Source organism: Clupea harengus, chromosome 2, assembly GCF_900700415.2.
Source record: "Clupea harengus chromosome 2, Ch_v2.0.2, whole genome shotgun sequence".
Lineage (NCBI taxonomy): Eukaryota > Metazoa > Chordata > Actinopteri > Clupeiformes > Clupeidae > Clupea > Clupea harengus.
This window is the reverse complement of record NC_045153.1, coordinates 5450635-5474048: the sequence shown is the minus strand read 5'-3', so window position 1 is coordinate 5474048 and position 23414 is coordinate 5450635. Positions and strand designations below refer to the sequence as shown.

The 23414-nt window shown below is 40.9% G+C and overlaps 2 protein-coding genes across 2 annotated transcripts; both read right to left on the bottom strand.

Annotated features, from left to right (window-relative positions):
* Positions 1-1171: 1171 nt before the first annotated feature.
* Positions 1172-5219, bottom strand: LOC116224636 (zinc-binding protein A33-like). Its single transcript, XM_031585009.2, has 3 exons — positions 5064-5219; positions 4244-4355; positions 1172-1802 (listed from the first exon to the last, which is right to left on the bottom strand). Exons 1-3 carry the CDS (start codon positions 5217-5219, stop codon positions 1252-1254), a joined length of 819 nt encoding a protein of 272 aa, XP_031440869.1. The 3' UTR covers positions 1172-1251.
* Positions 5220-12707: 7488 nt separating this feature from the next.
* On the bottom strand, positions 12708-17655 carry LOC116223723 (zinc-binding protein A33-like). The gene is made up of 6 exons (XM_031581364.2): positions 17162-17655; positions 16876-16971; positions 16557-16787; positions 16095-16117; positions 15892-16010; positions 12708-13267 (listed from the first exon to the last, which is right to left on the bottom strand). The coding sequence occupies exons 1-6, from the start codon at positions 17561-17563 to the stop codon at positions 12717-12719; spliced, it is 1422 nt and encodes a 473-aa protein (XP_031437224.1). The 5' UTR covers positions 17564-17655; the 3' UTR covers positions 12708-12716.
* Positions 17656-23414: the final 5759 nt, after the last annotated feature.

Here is a 23414-nt window from a genome sequence, read left to right as displayed (position 1 = left end):
AAGGTGAAATACTCTCTGTTAGACCACAGGAATAACAGCCTGTTTAGGGTTTATAAGGTGAAATACTCTCTGTTAGACCACAGGAATAACAACCTGTTTAGGGTTTATAAGGTGAAATACTCTGTTAGACCACAGGAATAACAACTTGTTTCCACTTTGCTCTGTGGTTAACCACTTTGAGTGTTTTTGTATTGTAGTTATGGTTATTGTCCACTGGCATGGTTGTTCCAGCACACTTGGAACTTGTACTGTAACATCCTAAAAGTGAAGTGAAGAGTGATTCAGCCTCTTCTTGACATTAAGACTCTTCTTGACATTAAGACTACTCTTGACATTAAGACTGCTCTTCACATTAAGACAGCTCTTCACATTAGGATTGCTCTTTTGATATATCTTTACATCAAATTTGTGCTCTTTTGTATTACTGATTGCACGGAATAAAGACAATAACTGAATTAGTTTATGTGAAATGTCTTAACCAAATGAAATTTGGAATCTTTCTCCCTCTCTCTCTCTCACACACACACACATCTGCGTCCAAGACTCCTTAGAGTCTAAATGGTAAAGTTTTCAGATATCACATTCAATCCATAAATCACAGCAGTCATGCTTGACCGAAGACACAACAAGTTATTATCTTGTAAAATGACTTATGCATAATGCATAATTATTATGCATATTTGATGTATATTGTCAATGTGTGTTGTTTATTGTTAAAGACATTGCCAAATACACAAAATACTAATAGTCCTGAGATGTAGATATGCATTAGTTGTACGTATATTTTATTTGCTATTTTATTGTGAATTTCCCTTATTTTGGATACAAACGAGTAGAACGTCATTAAAAGGAGGCTTACAAATCTGAAATTATGCATAGTTGCTTACAAAACTGTCATAATGAGAATGACTTGCCTCTTTAGAAAGGTTTAAATCAAAATAAATGAGAATCAAATGTTTGCAAAAAGTATTATTAACATTTCTGTCAGGCCGGTCAATTCTGTAACCATGTTGCGTCACCATAAGCATACGTTTAGAAAATAAAAGTAACTTGTTTAGGAATATCTTTTACAACACATTTCACAGATATTTGCCCTTCAAATTGCCATATTTACAGAGTTCATATTATGTGAGACCTCTGGAAATTTCGTAAGGCAACTAACAATACAACCAATTAGTCAGAATGGTTAATACATGAAGACATTTTAACACCATGAACAAGTCATTATTAACCTGGCAAAAGGAAGTGACATCATAACTTGCTGTACTGCTCTACTTTCACTGAAGCTCTCACTGGTAACATCCTCAGAGGAGAGAGTTTACAGCCAGTATCAAAGTATGGAAACAGTCTCTCAGTGAAAGTGTGTGTGAGAGTGTGTAGGTGTGTGTTATTATCAGGGTCAGAGAATGACAGCTCTCCTCTGTCCCAGTCCAGCTGCACTCTGATCCTCTGGAGTTTCTGCTTCACTGTGAGGAGAGTGTGGTGCTGTGGTTGAGAAACTGCTCCATATTTTCCATCATAATAATACACATACCACCGTCCACGCATGGGGGTAAAGGTTCCCTTCCTCTGGACAGACTCTGCCATCACACCCACACCCCACCATGTGTTCTCTCCAACCTCCACATCCCAGCAGTGAGTCCCTGAGTAAAAGCCCTCAGAGCCCAGGACACTGGCATACTCATCAAATCTCTCTGGGTTATCAGGAAGCTGCTGTCTCCCATCACCAAATCTCACACTGGTCAGATCGTCAGACAGGATCAGACTTACGGCTGCAGTGTTGGGATCCAGAGTCACAGGAGCTGCAGAGTGAGAAACACAAATGGTTTAGGTGGAAAGAACACACAAAAATAGATACATACACATATCTTTGTGTCTTTGTGTCTGGATTGAGATAGGCCAGAAGTGGGCGTGGCTTATGCTGGAAGTCATGTTAAATCAGACACATCTTAGTCTAATAGTCATTGGTAATGCAATTGGTGTGTTTTCAAAGCATCACATTGATTTATTAAGTGTATTTATTTATTATACTCATACTGTACTTTTCAACTCTCTTTTCTTTTCTTTTCTCATTAACTGTCTGAACCCCCCAGCTTGTCCAAATGTCTGTGGTACAGTGAACCACATCGCCCTCCATGCTTAACAGGGATTTCCTCACCTTTGCTTTAACATCACAGTACAGGTTTGGTCCAACTGTACATGAGAAATGTCTGTGTGAAGGTACCCTGTAGCATAGTGCAGTGACAGTTAGGAGCTTACGGAAACACGTGTTTTCAACAATTTAGTAGGGCAAGAGGTCCTGGCAAATCATTTCATCCAAAGTTTGCTTGACAGTCGGGTGGTTGTCTGTGTATGGTGTTTTTGAATTGAACACAGCCGTTATTGGTGGTTGTGTCTGTGTATTATCCACTGCTGGGGGGGCCTGGGCAGACATGGTCACAAAGGGATGTTTGAGATGCATATGGTTATGCATTACTGATGTTGTTAGGTGTTTCACATCCCTGCCTTATTATTGTGGACTTGTACAATTTGCAGCTGACTTTAGTCCCATCAGCTGGGCTGGTTGTAAAGTGCTCCCAGATAGCACTGGTGGTTCGAGGGGTGCTGTAGAGTCCATTGCTAGGTCCTAAAATAGCGTGTGTGTGTTTGTAGGCCTACTTTTATTATATTTACATGCTATTATTCATTGGCTACATAAGCTGTTTTTAATCAATTGCATTGTGTGAAACCTTAGCTAGCCTACTAATATCAAATGAATAGCCTAGTCTTAATCATGGCCAGAGGACACCTATTTAACGTGTTTTATACAATTACCTTTACTCTAGACCCTGTACCGTGTTAGTGTTCTGAAAGTGTCTTACAGATAATGGCATAATGATAATTGCTTTGTCTTATTGAAGTGTATGCTGCCAGTTTACACACACCTCACCAGCTGCTGCCTACACTGATCTGATGATGAAGAAATAGTTCTTCACACAAATAGAACTTTAAAAATTCAGGCCTCAGCCGTCAACGTACTACTTGCTGATTTTCAGTTGATGAACTTCGTTATGAAAAGTGAACAGGAATGGAATGCGGAATCAGAGGCACACATTTTTTTTTGCGGTCCTTATAAAGAATGGGATGATCCATTCAAGTCAATGGAACTTTCTGCAACATTCTGGGGATAAAATGGTTTAATGCAAAAGACCAATTTCCAATAACTTAATAAATGCACAGACTAAAGGTAAAAAACATTTGATTATTATAGTGTGTGTGTGTGTGTGTGTGTGTGTGTGTGTGTGTGTGTGTCATTGTCTAAAATTAGTCTAAAAACTAAATGCAAGGATCTGTGGATCTCTGTCTCTGATCCCTCTCTCTCTCTCTATTTCTTTCTCTGTCTGTTTGTGTCAGTGTGTCTGTCTGTGTCTCTTTCAGTCAGTACTCACTATATTGGACAATCCCATATGAAGTCTTTTCAAAACAGTAGGATGAGACAAGTAAGCTAACCGAGTTCAGGCAGGAGCAACACAGTTCCTTACATTTCCTTTAGTCCCTCAGTGAGGAAAAAAACATACGCTGCAGCCCCCCAAAAAACGTTGGTCATGCACGACAAAAGAAAATGTCTGAAGTGTACTGGTATCATGCTGTCAAAGCATGAAAAGAGGCTACATTACCACACACCCTGGCACATCCATAGCAATGGAAGATCACATTTCCCTCCGTCATTCTGAATCCTCCATTTATAGACATGGGAGAACGATACAGTTCACTGGAGAAACAGTTCACTGGAGCATCCTTAATAATACTCGTTCAATTGCATTCTGCTCACTTTAACAATGTCTTCTGATTGAGATTCACTGTATCCTCATCAATTCTTAAACTCAACTAAAATATCCCAAACAATTCTGACTCATTTTCTTTTTCACCCGTAGACCTGCGTCTACACACTCTTCATCACTTCCGCTCTCCTCCAGTTCCTAATTTTGTAAAGCACATTGAATTGCTTGTCTGTCTGTCTGTCTGTCTCTCTTTCTCCCTATGTGAAGGTGTGTGTATTTGTGTTTGAAAGGGATATATTTCTTTTGGCAGTTAGTTTTGCTCTTATTTATGTAAAGCACATTGCATTGCCTCCGTTTATGAAATGTGCTCTATAATTAAACTTGTGTCCGTCCATCCGTTTGTTTATCTCTATGTGAGTGTGTGTGTGTGTTTGTATGTGTGTGTGTTTTTTTGTGTGTTTGAAATGGATATATACACTTACTGTATTGGACGATCTCCTGCATCTTCTCCCAGACTCTGAACTTCAGGTTGCCCAGGTGTTTTGCCACATTGATCAGAGCTCCTGAAACCCTCTCTGGATCCTGCAGTGTGCACTGGGCTCTGGAATAACATTCAGGAGTCAGTGCTGCTGTGGGTTTGGGTTCAGAACCACAGAGAAGAGAGAGACAGGAGGCAGATCACTCACCTTTCCACTGTGCTCTTGTAGTTCTGTGAAAAACAGCAAAGTACAAAAGATGTAAAGCATTGACATTAATTAATGTTCAATTCTCCTACACTAACCACTTAAAGGAAACGTAAGCAAACTATCAATGCCAGTAATGCTTCCAGGATCTCAACACTACCATTAATTAATATATGAAGTAATATGAAAAACAGGAACTTCTAAATCAGTATTACTTGCCATCTTTATGGTTAAGTGTATTAGTTTGTCAGATTATTATGAACTACTACAGAACCTGTAATCCCGATTGTGAGGTTTACATAATGCATAGCTTTTTAGGCACTGACCCATTCATGGAACCCTATATTATTAACATTTCCATACATACAGTGTATAAACCTGTTTTCTTTGTGGAATCAGAAATGATTTACTCCTGTTAAAGACACTGCTTTAGGAAAAAGAGAAAAACAGGACCGGTTCTTACCTGCAGGAATGTGATGTCATCATTTATCATCTCCTCTTCTATGGCTCTGATTGTGTCTGAAAGAGATGAGATCTCTCTGCTCATCTTCTCAATCTTCTCCTTCATCATCTGACTCTTCTGCTCCTCTTCCTCCCTCAGTGTAGCTATCCTGGCTGCCTCTTCATCTCGTAGAATCCGGTGCAGCTTCTTAAACTCCTCCTTGATCTGTTTCTCTGTGTGCTGGGTCTGAGTCTGGATGATCACACGCACAGTAATAAATAAGTTATTTTTCTTGTTGCTGAAATGAAAACTCCTGTGTCTAATCTGGTCCATATCTCACCTTTATGTGCGCTGCTGTTTGGTCACAGATGAGTTTAACTTTTTCAAAGGTCTTGAATTTATTTCTTAGGGGCTCCAGTTTGATCTTGAGTTCCTCCTGAAATACAAACACACTTTACTGGGTAACAACTACTGCAGTAAACACAGTTGTAAAGATTTGCACTCTACTGGTGTTGACATTGAGTAGATATGGAGGCATGCATCTGCATATTTAATTTCTAATTTATTCTTCATAGATAACATTATGTGTAAGCATTATTAAACTCATCTGAGCATTCATACCTTAATATCTAGTGCAGCCTCATTGATGGGACTGAAGTTGTGGGTTTTGTGTGTTTTTGAGTCCTGACACACATAACACACAGACTGCTTATCATCTAAACAGAAGAGCTTGAGTTTCTCAAGATGTGTTTTTTAGAGCCCATCACTAGTATTACCAGAGTAGATTCCTACCTTACGGTCCAGTGCTGCTTCATCTACAGGACTGAGGTTGTGATTTTTATGTTTCTTTGAGGTCTGACACACCACACACACAGGCTGGTAATCCTCCAGACAGAAGAGCTTGAGTTTCTCACTGTGCAGACTGCAGAGCACCTCAGACCCTGCTGAAGCTCTCTGACTTCTTTCCTGTACGAAGGTCTCACACAGGTTCCTTAACGCCATGTTTGTAGGGTAGATTTCCTTTGAGCACTTTCTCCTGCAGTATGGACATTCTCTGGATCCTTTGGTGTCCCAGAACTGCTGCAGACAGGCTTTACACACACTGTGAGCACAGGTCAAAATGACAGGATCCTTGAAGAAGTCACAGCACACAGGACAGCATAGATCCTCTTCAAGTTTAGAAGCCATTTTGTCTTTCCACTACACTGTCCTTTCTGAAGGCTGTTTGACAAGCTTTGGTCTCACTTTCAGCAGTCTGAGTCGAGTCAGTCCTTAACTCTGAGTCTTCCCTGTTTCAAACTTTGATCCACAAGAACTTCACCCTCACCAGCTTCACCTTAAGCCCAAACTGTTTTCCTCTTTAGTCTAAAGACAGTTTTTAAAAAGGGTTCTAATAAAAGTATCTCACATGAACATGACAGCGTCTAGTGGAAGACGGAGAATCAACCTGCAGTCAACTTCACTTCCTCTGGTGTCAGTCAGTCAGAGGGAGTGACTATGGTCAAAAGAATTTAAGGATCGGCTGTAGTTGCCAGACCAGTTCCCCTATCACTGCTGCCAATGACTCCTCTGGAGTTCAGTTCAAAGTCCCAGTTGTGGGCGTGGACTGTACCTGCCAGACACACAGAGAGTTTTTAAAGAAGGTTCTAATAAACGTTTCCCACACGACAGCGTTTAGTGGAGAACAAATAATCAACCTGCAACTCCACTTCCTCCTCTGGTGTCAGTGAGTCAGAGGGCGGGACTATGGTAAAGAAGGATTCTGATTGGGCGGCCATAGTTGCCAGACCAGTTCCCCTGTCAATGCTGCCACTGACTCCTCTGGAGTTCAGTTAAGGTCCCAGTTGTGGGTGTGGACTGTACCTGCCAGAGACACAGAGACTGACCCCAGATCAGTGGAGTATACACAGACTTTGATCCTGAAGTTCAGGTTACAAGTAGACAGGCAACACGTAATGAGTAATGATGAGTAATGATAGTATATAGAAAGGGTATATTACCAGTACGTGTGATGTGATTCAGATTATTATGGGGAATATGAGTAATGTTAGTGTAAGGTAGTGGATGTGCCACGCCGCTAGGCAGCGCTGCAGCCGTGTTCTGTAAATTATAACTTGTTTGCTGTGATGTTGTTTGTACCTCGGGGTGACCCGTAAGTTTTCATGAGTTCTGTTGTCAGAGATGCCATGAGTGAGTTGGAGTGTGTGTGCTTGATAAACGATATAGCTGATGTGCTGAATATAATAAATCTCGCCACCATTACGAAACCTCCTCCTCGTCTCCCGTGTCGAATCCTTTGGACGCCCAACCATCCGCCAACACAGATCACATACAACACAACGCAGAGTAGCAGCGGGCCGTTGGATAAGTGGAGAGAGAGGGTTACATTAGTATATGGAAAGTGAATAATCTCAAGTATGTGTGATGTGATGGGGAATATGAGGAATGTGTAGCAAGTGTCCTCTTCTTTGGCGTGGTGTGTTGGGGGGGTAACATCCGTGGTGGAAATAGACCTGGACAACCTAGAGGCGGTTGGGGAGGAGAGGAGGAAGCTGGATGCTATCCTGAGGAACCCCTCCCATCCCCTCTTTGACGAGCTACAGCAGATGGGGAGCACGTTCAGCCACAGACCGATCCCTCCTCGGCACATAACAAATCGCCTTGGCCAGTCCTTTGTTCCAGTAGCCATCAGACTCCACAACCGAACATTACTTTTATCTAATTTACGCCAGCTGACTTGTACTTATCTGATTTAATTTATTTGTATTTTTTAGAGCTCCTTTGCGTGACCGTCCAAAAAAAAAAAAAAAAAGAATCCAACAGAAGTGCTGTGGTTGATTTAGCTACAAAGCCTGCAACACCTATCCACCCTGGTCTTATCTGCAACACCTATCCACACTGGTCTTATCTGCACGCACGCACGCACGCACGCACGCACGCACGCACGCACGCACGCACGCACGCACGCACGCACACACAAGCACAACTTGCTGCTTGATGGGATAGCACCTAAATGCTTCCGTCTGAACCACCCACTGACTGAGGGTCTGTGGAGTTGGGAGGACATCATCACAGTGACTCCAAGAATGAATTTAAGGCCGTTACCCACAGTTCCCTTCAGCTGATCCTCCTCGTCACAGCATGGCTGTTCATCCACTGCACACACACACACACACACACACACACACACACACACACACACACACACACACACACACACACACACACACACACCATGGAAGTTCATCCACTGCCCTTGCACACACACACACACACAAACCATGTCAGTTCATCCACTGCCCTTGCTCACACACACACCCAAACACACACACACACACACACACACACACACACACACACACACACACACACCATGGCAGTTCATCCACTGCCCTTGCTCACACACACACACACACACACACACACACACACACACACACACCATGGAAGTTCATCCACTGCCCTTGCACACACACACACACACAAACCATGTCAGTTCATCCACTGCCCTTGCTCACACACACACCCAAACACACACACACACACACACACACACACACCATGGAAGTTCATCCACTGCCCTTGCACACACACACACACACAAACCATGTCAGTTCATCCACTGCCCTTGCTCACACACACACCCAAACACACACACACACACACACACACACACACACACACACACACACACACACACACACACACACACACACACACACACACACACACACACACACACACACACACACACACACACACACACACCATGGCAGTTCATCCACTGCCCTTGCTCTGCTTGAGAAGCCGCTGCTGCTCATCTGGTTTCCTCTTCTTGCTGGCAGACAAAGCTAGTTACCATCTGTCTCCCCTCCTGCAATGTAGCCTTACCCCACGCTCTCCAACCTTTACCTAGCCCAAACCCTGCTCTCCCACCCTATCCCTGCCCAATGATACCCCAAACCCTGCTGTTTCACCCTATCCCTGCCCAATGATACCCCAAACCCTGCTGTTTCACCCTATTCCTGCCCAATGATACCCCAAACCCTGCTGTGCCTATGCTGTAATGCCTTGTGCATGTTGAACCCCTTCCACCCTGCTCTTGGCTACTGGATCCTTAGACTGTGACAAAGTCATCTCCAGGCTGGTCTTAGCACATCTGAACCCTTCCACCAAGTTGGACAATATTCCTTTTCCCACACAAAGCTACGGTACTTAGACAACATGACACCCCACGACATTTCCTAACTGCCTTATTCACAACTTTTCATGACCCATTTCTCCACCTGAAATAGTAACTTCACACACAGTCAAAAGACACCTTACATGTGGCAAAAGCCCAAACTGTAAGCACCGTGTGTGTGTGTGTGTGTGTGTGTGTGTGTGCCCTCTCTTGCGTCTTCGCTGTAATATGAGTGTCTTTATTTTTGTCTTTTCTTTTATTCTCTCTCTCTCTCCCGTATACAGACACACACACACTCTCTCTCTCTCGTATACACACAGCACTGAGCACTGTGTTGATTGGCTGGGATTGTTTATGGCTCGGTCTGAGCCACTTTGTTTGTTTCCCATTTATAGAACTAGGACTGTGTGCGAACACCAGAGCTTTTATACTAGAGGGACAAGAGGAAATATTCACTGAATTTGACAACAAGTGTATGAGATTAGAATCACGCAGTGGACCTTTAACAACACAGAAGTCTGACCAGGTGTGAAGCCCTGTCGATAAGCAGAGCGCCATCTACTGGTGTGGAGGTGCGGCGATAGAACTGTAAAGAGTTGAGCAGATTGAATGACTGACACCCATGAGAGCAGGGGAGGCCAGGTTGGGGTTTATAAGGTGAAATACTCTCTGTTAGACCACAGGAATAACAACCTGTTTAGGGTTTATAAGGTGAAATACTCTCTGTTAGACCACAGGAATAACAACCTGTTTAGGGTTTATAAGGTGAAATACTCTCTGTTAGACCACAGGAATAACAACCTGTTTAGGGTTTATAAGGTGAAATACTCTCTGTTAGACCACAGGAATAACAACCTGTTTAGGGTTTATAAGGTGAAATACTCTCAGTTAGACCACAGGAATAACAACCTGTTTAGGGTTTATACGGTGAAATACTCTCTGTTAGACCACAGGAATAACAACCTGTTTAGGGTTTATAAGGTGAAATACTCTCTGTTAGACCACAGGAATAACAACCTGTTTAGGGTTTATAAGGTGAAATACTCTCTGTTAGACCACAGGAATAACAACCTGTTTAGGGTTTATAAGGTGAAATACTCTCTGTTAGACCACAAGAATAACAACCTGTTTAGGGTTTATAAGGTGAAATACTCTCTGTTAGACCACAGGAATAACAACCTGTTTATGGTTTATAAGGTGAAATACTCTCTGTTAGACCACAAGAATAACAACCTGTTTAGGGTTTATAAGGTGAAATACTCTCTGTTAGACCACAGGAATAACAACCTGTTTAGGGTTTATAAGGTGAAATACTCTCTGTTAGACCACAAGAATAACAACCTGTTTAGGGTTTATACATGGACGGATTAAGAAACCACGGGCCCCTGGGCCTGGACATGTTAAAGGCCCCCCCCCCTCCCCCCTTCACGAGAAAAAGAATTGTGCGCTTGCAAAACACGCACGCACACACAAACACCATTAGGTGTATATATATATTTTACCAACGATGTGTTGGATTTAACGGTCGAATTAGATACTTTGTCTATTGTATTGGGAAAGTAAACAGGTCCAAGTTTACTCCGTAACATCCACCTTCGGTGAGGTGTGCACTGCCCTGCTATTGTTTCTGACATTACATGTGACAGGGCAACAGCCGAGTGATTCGTTTCCAAATTGAAACTGATTAAGACCTACCTGAGCAGCATGGGGCAGGAGAGGCTGAATGGGCTGGCTATCCTGTCCATTGAAAGAGCAATCATGCATTACCACTTTTATGTTTGAAAGGCATCGTTCGGCAAGTGTACCGTACTGTGCTCAGTCAGCTTGTAGGTCTTGACGTTCAGATTCTACGCCAAAACGAGCTATATCTTATCGTCTCGTCACATGATCAAATAGAGACTTGACATTGGCGAACAAGATACATATTACCCAGCAATCATCATTGCATATCTGTGTATGACAAAAATAACAAATTAAATAAGAGATTATTCATTTAATTGAATCGTTTTTTTAATAGTTTCTATAGTGTATGCACGATAAGCATATAATTGTGTTATAGATTGCTACTGACGATTTCCCCCTAAAAATTATAAAAACCATGACAGAGACAAGTTTGCCATTTTGAGGGAATATATAGCATAAGGGATCTGTACTTTTACAACTATAAATTATCCTTGATCGCTGTCGCATTAAACCAGCGACACTGTAGCATTTAAATGTTTGGAAAAATGTAGAAGGCAGGGTATGCTGTGCCTACGAACCTTCCACACTGGCTGCATTGTCTATAGTTACGCCCCTGGCGCACATGCACATTTTCTAACACAGCACAGGTATACTCAATTAAAGCCATTAGCAAATGAACAAAATACACCTTTTTCAACCACAAATAGATACATAACAGCGACTTCACGCAGAGGCTCTGGCTTAGGGGCCCCCTGAGCTCATGGGCCCCTGGGCCTGGGCCCGGTAGGCCCGTTCGTTAATCCATCCCTGGGTTTATAAGGTGAAATACTCTCTGTTAGACCACAGGAATAACAGCCTGTTTAGGGTTTATAAGGTGAAATACTCTCTGTTAGACCACAGGAATAACAACCTGTTTAGGGTTTATAAGGTGAAATACTCTCCATTAGACCACAGGAATAACAACCTGTTTCCACTTTGCTCTGTGGTTAACCACTTTGAGTGTTTTTGTATTGTAGTTATAGTTATTGTCCACTGGCATGGTTGTTCCAGCACACCTGGAACTTGTACAGTAACATCCTAAAAGTGAAGTGAAGTGAAGTGAAGAGATTCAGACTCTTCTTGACATTAAGACTCTTCTTGACATTAGGACTGCTCTTGACATTAAGACTGCTCTTTTGATATGTCTTTACATCAAATGTGTGCTCTTTTTCATTACTGATTGCACTGAATAAAGACAATAGCTGAATTAGTTTATGTGAAATGTCTTAACCAAATGAAATTTGGAATCTCTCTTTTTTTCTCTCTCTCTCTCTCTCTCACACACACACACACACACACACACACACATCTGAGTCCAAGACTCCTTACAGTTTTAATAAATGGTTGTCAGATGTCCCATTTAATGCATAAATCACAGCAGTCATTTTTGACCGAAGACACATATAGTTATTATCTTGTAAAATGACAGATTTTATTATGCATATTTGATGTTTATTGTCAATGTGAGTTGTTCATTGTTAAAGACATTGCCAAATACACAAAATACTAATAGTCCTGATACGTAGATATACACTAGTTGTACGTATTTTTTTTTTCTATTTTATTGTGAATTTCCCTTATTTTTGATACAAACGAGTAGAACATCATTAAAAGGAGGCTTTAAAATCTGAAATTATACATAATTGCTTACAAAACTGTCATAATGAGAACGAGAAAAGTTGAAATTAATATAAATGAGAATCAAATGTTTGCAAAAGCATTAATAACATTTATGTCAGGCCGGTCAATTCTGTAATCATGTTGCGTCACCATCAGCATACGTTTAGACAATAAAAGGAAGTTGTTTAGGAATATATTTTACAACACATTTCTGTCAAAGATATTTGCCCTTCAATTTGGTTAATGCATGAAGACATTTTAACACCACGAACAAGTCATTACTAACTTGGCAAAAGGAAGTGACATCATCTCTTGCTGTGCTGCTCTACTTTCACCGAAGCTCTCACTGGTAACATCCTCAGAGGAAAGAGTTTACAGCCAATACCAAAGTATGGAAACACTCGCTCAGTGAAAGTGTGTGTGACAGTGTGTAGATGTGTGTTATTATCAGGGTCAGAGAATGACAGCTCTCCTCTGTCCCAGTCCAGCTGCACTCTGATCCTCTGGAGTTTCTGCTTCACTGTGAGGAGAGTGTCTGGCTTTGGTGTAGAACGTGCTCCATATTCACCATCTTTATAACCCACACACCACAGTCCACCCATGGAGGTATAGTCTCCCTTCCTCTGGAGAGACTCTGTCATCACACCCACAATCCACCATGTGTTCTCTCCAACCTCCACATCCCAGCAGTGAGTCCCTGAGTTAAAGCCCTCAGAGCCCAGGACACTGGCATACTTATCAATTCTCTCTGGGTTATCAGGAAGCTGCTGTCTCTCATCACCATGTCTCACACTGGTCAGATCCTCAGACAGGATGAGCTGTGGGTGTGCAGTGTTGGGATCCAGAGTCACAGGAGCTGCAGAGTGAGAAACACAAATGGTTTAGGTGGAAATAGCACACAAAAAGAGATACATACACAAATACAAACTATAGGTCATTATTTGTATCTGTTAATTAAACCAACAAAATGACATGTTGTATTTTTTAGCCAAATATTCATTGATAATGCAATTGGTGTGCTTTCAAAGCATCAAACTGATGTATCTTATTAATGTATTTTAGTGCTGTCAAATGATTAAAATATTTAATCGCGATTAATCGCATTTATGTCATAGTTAACTCAAAATTAATCGCGATTATTCGCAAATTTTTATCTATTCTAAATGTCCATTCGTTTATTTATTTTTTCCATCTTTTTATTTTAATTTTAATGCCCTTATCAACATGGAAAAGTGGATTGGCTTGCTTTATGCAAATGTTTTATTTTATTGAAAACCAACATTGCCAAACAGGGCGGTACAAAATAAAATTATGAAGTGCACATTTCAGGTAAACAAGGATTCAGCCTATAGTGCAGTTAAACCATGGCTTAATATTTTATTTTTTTCAAGTTTGCTGGGAACATAGCAGTCAGGCCTCTTATTTCAGAAACAATGAACCGTAACAGTTAGGTTACCAATAAAAGGTAAGCCTACTGTTAGAGCCATAAATAAGATGTGTATTATTTCTGGAATAATATTCTTTTGTTATTATAATGAATATCTGTAAAGTAGAGACTCTTATTTTGACACGTTGTTTTGACCATGTGAAGAGAGCATGCTTAGTTAGAAGGAACAGAGAGGCACGGAGGTTCACAGTTTTTTGACCGTGCTAGCTTAATTGTGTTAAGACAGATATACAAGAATCATTTATTTATGTATGTACATGGATACCTGAATCTTTAAGAAGATAAAGACATTTACACTTTTAAGCTTTTGCACGCGTTCAATACTTTCCCAGAGTGCTTCAAAATATGACACAGATATTGGATCTGCTGCCATTACACCTACTACTTCTTTGCTTTCAGCCAGCTGCCTGTTGACATTTTCAGACAACAGTGAAGCTCGCTTCTTTTGCACAACACAACTTTTAAAAGTAAACTTTCCATTCAGAAACTTTTTATCATCCATTTCGCCGTATCGCGCTCACCATTCACTCAAACCGTAACGTTAGCCTACTACACAGTTTGCGAGGCCAAAATGAATGTAAATAAAAAAATTAAAAATAAATTAAATTGCATTAATGTCGCGATAAAAAAATTAACGGCGTTAAAATGGGTTTGCGTTAACGCCGTTAATAACGCGTTAAACTGACAGCACTAATGTATTTATTATATTACTAATTATGAAACATATTTTCACATCCTCATACTGTACTTTTCATCTCTCTTTTTATTTTTTGACTGAACTAAGTTTCATGAACTGTCTGAACCCCCCAGCTTGTCCAAATGTCTGTGGTACAGTGAACCACATCGCCCTCCTAGTCCTTCTAGTCTTAATCATGGCCAGTGGACGCATACGCATTAGAGCCTGCGCATTTGTGTGTGTATCATTGTGTAAAATTAGTCTAACTAAATGTAAGGATCTGTGGATCTCTGTCTGATCCCTCTCTCTCTCTCTCTCTCTCTCTCTCTCTCTCTCTCTCTCTCTGTCTCTCTCTCTCTCTGTCTCTCTCTCTGTCTCTCTCTCTCTCTCTCGATCTTTCTCTCTCTGTGTCTGTCTGTGTCTGTTTCAGTCAGTTCTCACTGTATTGGACAATCCCATATGAAGTCTTTTCAAAAACAGTAGGGTGAGACAAGTTAGCTAACCGAGTTCAGGCGGGAGCAACACAGTTCCTTACATTTCCTTTAGTCCGTCAGTGAGGAAAAAAACATGCGCTGCACAAATAAACGTTGGTCATGCTCGACAAAAGAAAATGTGTTAAGCGTACTGGTATCTTGTTGTCAAAGCATGAAAACAGGCTGCATTACCACACACCCTGACACATCCATAGCAATGGAAAATGATATTTCCCTCCAAGCCGTCTTTCTGAATCCTCCGTTTATCGACATGGGAGAACGATACAGTTCACTGGAGAAACAGTTCACTGGAGCATCCTTAATAATACTCGTTCAATTGCATTCTGCTGACTTTAACAATGTCTTCTGTTTTAGCTTTACTGTAACCTTATCAATTCTTAAACTCAACTGGAATATCTCAGACAATTCTGACTGATTTTCTTTTTCACCCGTAGACCTGCGTCTACACACTCTTCATCACTTCTGCTCTCCTCCAGTTCCCCCTTCCGCTTGGCAGCTCTTTTGATCTCTTCACTTGTCTTCATATTTCTTTTGGAGGTTCTTTTTGCTCTTAGTTATGTAAAGCACATTGAATTGCTTGTCTCTCTGTCTGTCTGTCTGTCTGTCTGTCTGTCTGTCTGTCTGTCTGTCTGTCTCTCTCTCTTTCTCCCTATGTGAAGGTGTGTGTGTTTGTGTTTGAAAGGGATATATTTCTTTTGACGGTTCGTTTTGCTCTTATTTATGCAAAGCACATTGCATTGCCTCCGTGTATGAAATGTGCTCTATAAATAAACTTGTGTCTGTCCATCCATCCGTCTGTCTGTCTCTATGTGAGAGTGTGTGTGTGTTTTTTGTTTGTGTTTGAAATGGATATATACACTTACTGAATTGGACAATCTCCTGCATCTTCTCCCAGACTCTGAACTTCAGGTTGCCCAGGTGTTTTGCCACATTGATCAGAGCTCCTGAAACCCTCTCTGGATCCTGCAGTGTGCACTGGGCTCTGGAATAACATTCAGGAGTCAGTGCTGCTGTGGGTTTGGGTTCAGAACCACAGAGAAAGAGAGACAGGAGGCAGATCACTCACCTTTCCACTGTGCTCTTGTAGTTCTGTGAAAAACACCATAGTACAAAAGATGTAAAGCATTGACATTAACGCTTGACATTAAATTCTCATACACTAACTACTTAAAGGAAACTTAAGCAAACTATCAATGACAGTAATGCTTCCAGGATCTCAACACTACTATAAATTAATATATAAAGTAATATGAAAAACAGGAACTTCTAAATCAGTATTACTTGCCGTCTTTATGATTAAGTGAATTGGTTAGTCAGATTATTATCAACTACTATAAAACCTGTAATCCTGAGAATGTTGTTTACATAATGCATAGCTGTTTAGCCACTGTCCCATTCATGGAACCCTATATTATTATCATTTCCATACATCTAGGGTATAAACCTGTTTACGTTGTGGAATCAGAAATGATTTACTCCTGTTAAAGACACTGGTTTAGGAAAAAAGAAAAACAGGACCGGTTCTTACCTGCAGGAATGTGATGTCATCATTTATCATCTCCTCTTCTATGGCTCTGATTGTATCTGAAAGAGATGACATCTCTCTGCTCATCTTCTCAATCTTCTTCTTCATCATCTGACTCTTCTGCTCCTCTTCCTCCCATAGTGCAGCTATCCTGGCTGCTGCTTCATCTCGTAGAAACTGGTGAAGCTTCTCAAACTCCTCCTTGATCTGTTTCTCTGTGTGCTGGGTCTGAGTCTGGAAGATCACACGTACAGTAATAAAAAAGTAATTTTTCTTGTTGCTGAAATGAAAACTCCTGTGTCTAATCTGGTCCATATCTCACCTTAATGTGCGCTGCTGTTTGGTCACAGATGAGTTTAACTTCTTCAAAGGTCTTGAATTTATTTCTTAGGGGCTCCAGTTTGATCTTGAGCTCCTCCTGAAATACACACACACTTTACTGATGAACAACTACTGCAGTAAACACAGGTGTAAAGATGTGCACTTTCCTGATGTTGACATTGAGTAGTTATGGAGGCATGTATCAACTGTACGTATTTATTTTCTAATTAAGTCTTCATAGAGCACATCATGTGTAAGCATTATTAAACTCATCTGAGCATTCATACCTTAATATCTAGTGCAGCCTCATCGATGGGACTGAAGTTGTGGGTTTTGTGTGTTTTTGAGTCCCGACAAACCAGACACACAAGCTGCTTATCATCCAGACAGAAGAGCTTGAGTTTCTCACTGTGCAGACTGCAGAGCACCTCAGACCCTGCTGAAGCTCTCTGACTTCTCTCCTGTAAGAAGGTCTCACACAGGTTCTTTAATGTTAGACTGACTGGAGGATGATCCATTGAAGATATTCCCCTGCAGACTGGACATTCTCTGGATCCTTTGGTTTCCCAGAACTGCTGCAGACAGGTTTTACACACACTGTGACTGCATGAGAGGACGACAGGGTCCTTGAAGATGTCACAGCACACAGGACAAGATAAATCCTCTTCGGAGAAAGGTTTCGATGCCATAGTCTTGTTACCGGTTGACTCTCTTTTGCAATGGCAGCTTAGACAGTTTGCTTTCACTTTCACACACGTTTACAGTTTGAAAATCATGTCAGTCCCTGAACAGGAAAACACAACATACTAAAGTCACAAGGCTGTCAGCTTCATATTCACATATTTGAAACCAGAATGGTTGGTTTGTTTGTTGAGTGTAAAAGTACACCAGAGAACTCGTACCTATTCAAAGTTCGCTGAAAAACAGTCACTGGAGTCCGTCCGTCTCAGTTCCCAACTTCCTTGTTTAACAACGTTGACGCGAGCCAGAGGGAGGGACTTTAGTTGAAAAGGATTCTGATTGGCCAGCTCAGCTACACTATTAGAGAGAGAGATAGAGAGAGACAGTGAAAGAGAGCACCTTTTTATCGATCCTGTTGTGATGTTTGACAGGTATAAATGACTTAATGAATTGTTATGCTATACAGTTTACACACAGGAGGGATGAGTTTCTGAAATGCCCTCAGTCTCTACTTCAAAGTGTTCGCCATGAGCAAAGCAAAAATGAACATATTTATTTGACAAGTGAAAGTGCAACGTGATTGTTCGGTCTTTTCTCGTGTGGTTTTATATCAAATTTAGTTTGAAGAACTGGAGTTTCACACAAGTTAATGTATTTGCAGTCATGGCTGCCGAGATCTTCAGCTGACGAGGTGAGAAGGACACCGACTCTCCCATCAAATTTATGTTCTGCGTTGTTCATCTGCTAGCATACACATTCAGTAGGTCCTGATGAACATTACACCATCTTAGCTTCTTTGGTACAAATCGAATCCACATTCTCTGTCAAACAACTTGTCATCAGTGAAAGGTCCTTAGAATTGAAACAGTCAACAATATCAACAGACTGTACACACACACACACACACACACCGCAGTCAACAATATACACAGACTGACTGTCCAGACAGTTGGAGTTCAGGAACAGCAGCCCCCCGTTTGCACTATTAAATCTATGGTAGTGACCCGGCCCGCTGTCTCCAGCTTTGACCACTGAATCTTGTCCGTGTCCTTCAAATGGTACTTGAGAGTCTTGAACTCATCCATGTTAAGTTTGCCCATGTGACTCTCTGTGTGTCCTGAACAGAGTTCATCCAATGATAATGATAATGGACTGATATAAGAAACAGGCTGAGATGATTGATAGAGACAGAGAGATACTTTATTAATCCTGAGGAAAATGTAGTGTGGTGGAAAAAATGTAAACTCATTAATCAATGTATATTAACCAGTGTGTAGATTATTAACTCATGTAATAATCAGTATAAGTAGAACATTTCATGTAATGTATATTAACCAGTGTGTAGATTATTAACACTCAGTATAAAAGGTAATTATAAATGGAACATGAGCAAATCAACATAATCACTGGGATATACACAAAAACATCATTGTCAAAATTATTGTGCTATTATAAAATAAGTTAGAATGCCCAGTCTGTGCTCAAATATAGGGCTGGGCACAGTCAGAGTAAGGAATCAGTACATCAAGGACTATAGAGATCCGCTACATACAGGCCGGAAGGTCTGAAGACCAGATAACTTAACCCTGTTTCTGGGCAAAACTTCTTAACTTGGCATAGATTCAACTCAGAGTTCATCTAGGGACAGTGCATGATTCCAACCTAGAGGTTACTTAGAGTACATCTTGCTGCAGGTGGCCCAAGACCCATCCCTCAAGGCCTGTTTTGAGTTTCCAAAGGGTCAGAGGTTTTCAAAAGTTTCCACTGTCCCAAATAAAAAGCCATGGCCATGGCCATAGCTATAGCCATGGTTCCAATTAGAGGGGCGATGATAAGTGATATATTGTGACAGGAGAAGCACCAAGGCCAAGCTAATGTATAAAAGGATGTTCAAACCATTATAATAGCAGTATAGTCTTGCGGCTTGCTCAGGTTTATGATGTTGGTATTGCACTGGCAAAATAAACCTTTTTTGCGCCACACTCTGCCAGTTTGCTGACATTATTGAAGACGTCTTCCGAAACCAACAAGAACAATGAATTTTAATCGGGTCAGAAAACAGAGTTTTTTCCTTATCTCAAACCTACAAATCTGACACAACAGTAGGAACCATGAACCAGCAACGCTTCCAGCATTCACATGCAATCATGTTATGTGGCATGTTCTGTTATCCCCTTGCCTAAAGAGTCTCTTACTGATCAGATGGCTTAATTTACTGATCAAATGGCTTAATTGGCTGATCAGATGGTCTAATTTACTGATCAGAAAGCTTTATTTTGACTGATCAGATCCATTACATGCTCTCATGAGATATTACACCTTATATCACATGATGTGCTGTGAATTATTGTGTTCAATTTGTCCCTGAGTTGGAGGTCTGTCTTTCTCAGTGGATTCTGATTGGTAAAAATTATATCTAACTGACTTACCTGACTACATTATTAACAGAACCAGTTTTTATCACTACGGCTCATCACTAGAGATTGGCGCTTCATTCATGTCCACTGATCCTTTACCAGCGAGTGCTTATCTCAGTGTGAGGAGAAGAGGCAGCTAGAGCCAATCCCAGCCTGCAGTAGTGTATGAGCATGTGTGTGTACACGTATGTGTTTGTGTGTATGTACCAAGGTTATTATAGTTTTGCATTTTTCACTAGTTTTTATTTTTATTTCGTTTTGACTTTTTGTTTTCAATTTCAGTTTAGTTTTAATTAGTTTTTAAAGCGGGTTTGCTAGTTTAGTTTAGTTTCTATTTTTTGAAAATGCTTAGTTTGAGTTTAGTTTTTATTAGTTTCAGTATTAGTTTTAGTCTTTACCGCGGAATGCAACAGACCAAGGGGGGCCAGTCAGGGAAGCTTAATTTTTTTGCTTGCAAAACAAAATGCTCAAAATGAATAGAAGTTAGAAGCTATAATAAATAATATGTAATAAAAACTCACCAAACATACCATTTAAAAAAAATGATTCACTTAGGACAGATGAACAGCCATCCACAAAAGACAACTATGAAAGATCTGTGTCAGACGTGTGTCAGTCAGAATTTGCGCATGTCCTGTTCAAACAGACAGGAGACAGGGAGACGGTGAGGCAGCGACGAGCTGTGCCTCATCTCAGATTGCGCAATCCCTCACAAACTGGGTTGAGCGCATGCGTAGAACCGATTTAGCCTCGCTGATCTGACGTAAAGCCGCAGTGAAAAAGCATGGAGAGGAGGCAAACAGTACCTCTGCTTCAATGAAGGGAGCATGCGAGAGCCCACCGGTCGGGTTTATGCTTGTTCTGCCGTTACTCTTCTTATATTTGACATTGACTACGAAAATGGAAGATTCTATAGCTAAGCTAAAACATTTCTCATAACTGGACTTTCAATCAAAGCGTGAATTGATCAATGGGAGACCAATACCGTAGCTAAAAGGTATGCTTCAAACGACGGGACATAAGTAACTCGATCGACTTCTCACAACCAAAGCCAAATTGCTTTGAAAATATTTTGAACCACAGGGGGCCTGTGCGACTTCGTAAGAGTTCATATTCACGAGTGCATAATCACACATATCAACACGAGTTCATCACAAGCTAGCAGCTGCCAACTGTATGTATTGTAGCCACCTTACCAGACTATGTGTGTGTAAAGAATGCTGATATGAAAAACAACCAGTAGTCAAAGTGCAAGCTGCCAATTGAATGGTGATTTAAGCTACTGTATTGGGTTTATATATTTGTAAATCTGACTCTGAAGTGACTCACCAGCCACGAACCTCACCGCACGTTACTGTTCCAAGTAATCCCAAATAGGACTCTGTCGCTTTCTCCCGATTTCTGCCACCATGAAACCAGGTGAGGGGCGTGTACTAAAAGTGGTACGGCGGAAGGTCGGATAAGGCTATGTATGAAATAAATTGACATCTATGAAATACATTGACAAAGACGAAAACTAAGGACATTTTCTCTATAATTCTATTTTAGTTAGTTTTATAAAGACACAATACAGTTTCAGTTAGTTATCGTTTTTTTATAAAGCCTCGTTTTTATTTTTATTTCAGTTAACGAAAAAAAAAATCACACCTCGTTTTCGTTTTTTCGTTAGTTTTCGTTAACTATAATAACCTTGGTATGTACGTGTGTGTGTACACGTAAGTGTTTGTGTGTATGTACGTGTATGTATGTGTGTGTGCATATGTGTGTGTGTCTGTATGTGCGTGGGAATGTGTGTCCGTGGGAATGTGTGTGTTTATTATATACAGTATATGTGTGTGTGTGCATATGTCTGTGTGTGTTATGGAGCACAGAGAAAAATAGAATCTTTCTGCTCCACTGTGTTTCCCCATTCATGTGGCACAAGTCCACAAGAGTTCTGGTAGAGGAGGAATCTGATCAACCAGCTCTACAGTGTTCTAAACAGAGCAACACAGTTCTCTTATGGCTGCTGCTTTACAGTGTTCTAAACAGAGAAACATAGTTATCTTATGACTGCTGGTCTACAGTGTTCTAAACAGAGCAACATAGTTCTCTTATGACTGCTGCTCTACAGTGTTCTTAACAGAGCAACATAGTTCTCTTATGACTGCTGCTCTACAGTGTTCTTAACAGAGCAACATAGTTCTCTTATGACTGCTGCTCTACAGTGTTCTTAACAGAGCAACACAGTTCTCTTATGACTGCTGGTCTACAGTGTTCTAAACAGAGCAACACAGTTCTCTTATGACTGCTGGTCTACAGTGTTCTAAACAGAGCAACATAGTTATCTTATGACTGCTGGTCTACAGTGTTCTAAACAGAGCAACATAGTTCTCTTATGGCTGCTGCTATACAGTGTTCTAAACAGAGCAACATAGTTCTCTTATGGCTGCTGCTATACAGTGTTCTAAACAGAGCAACATAGTTCTCTTATGGCTGCTGCTCTACAGTGTTCTAAACAGAGCAACATAGTTATCTTATGACTGCTGTCACTGAAGGTCAACAGGAAGTTGGTGTCCACAGAGGCCGAGTGCAGATCAGTCGCATTAAAAAGCGACTTTTTCCCAGAGATTTGAACATTAAGTGTTTGTGTGTTTAAATGTTGACATCACAGATGTATATCCCTGTAATACTTTATTGTACAGGTTGTAATTTATTTGACATGGGAACTATCAGGATTCAGCACTTATAATGAATTCTGATGCTTAGTGATCCTTAGTGTCCAGTATCATTCTTTAGGAAATCTCCCTCTCTCAGTGATAGGAGTTTAATCTGATAGACTTGTCATTGTTTTCAGATGGAAATATTTCTATTTTAAAGAGTTTGTTAAACACTATAAAACCAAAAGACATGTAACAATAATATAGTCAATGGGAGAATTAATTATTCTTTGTACATTTACATTGACCACCCAATGGAAGAATAAGACAATAAGGACAATAAGAAATTAATATTGCAGATAAACACCTTATGAAGCAGAGACGCAATGAGCTCTATAGGGAATAGGGAGTGTGTGTGTGTGTGTGTGTGTGTGTGTGTGTGTGTGTGTGTGTGTGTGTGTTATTATCAGGGTCAGAGAATGACAGCTCTCCTCTGTCCCAGTCCAGCTGCACTCTGATCCTCTGGAGTTTCTGCTTCACTGTGCGGAGAGTTGAGGGCTGTGGTTGAGAATCTGCTCCATATTTACCACCTACATAATACACATACCACTGTCCACTCATGGTGCCAATGTCTCCCTTCCTCTGGTGAGACTCTGTCATCACACCCACACCCCACCATGTGTTCTCTCCAACCTCCACATCCCAGCAGTGAGTCCCTGAGTTAAAGCCCTCAGAGCCCAGGACACTGACATACTTATCAAACCTCTCTGGGTTATCAGGAAGCTGCTGCCACTCATCACTGC

What these genes read in the sequence shown, in the direction of transcription:
- LOC116223723 (XM_031581364.2), bottom strand. Translation starts at nt 17,563, where the DNA reads ATGGCATCGAAACCTTTCTCCGAAGAGGATTTATCTTGTCCTGTGTGC. An exon ending in ATGACATCACATTCCTGCAG is followed by an intron (nt 16,118 to 16,556) that starts GTAAGAACCGGT and finishes TGTTTTTCACAG; the next exon opens with AACTACAAGAGCACAGTGGA. An exon ending in TACAAGAGCACAGTGGAAAG is followed by an intron (nt 16,011 to 16,094) that starts GTGAGTGATCTG and finishes ATGTTATTCCAG; the next exon opens with AGCCCAGTGCACACTGCAGG.
- LOC116224636 (XM_031585009.2), bottom strand. Translation starts at nt 5,219, where the DNA reads ATGGACCAGATTAGACACAGGAGTTTTCATTTCAGCAACAAGAAAAAT. An exon ending in GGATTCTACGAGATGAAGAG is followed by an intron (nt 4,356 to 5,063) that starts GCAGCCAGGATA and finishes TCCAGAGCCCAG; the next exon opens with TGCACACTGCAGGATCCAGA. An exon ending in GCAGGAGATCGTCCAATACA is followed by an intron (nt 1,803 to 4,243) that starts GTAAGTGTATAT and finishes CTCACTCTGCAG; the next exon opens with CTCCTGTGACTCTGGATCCC.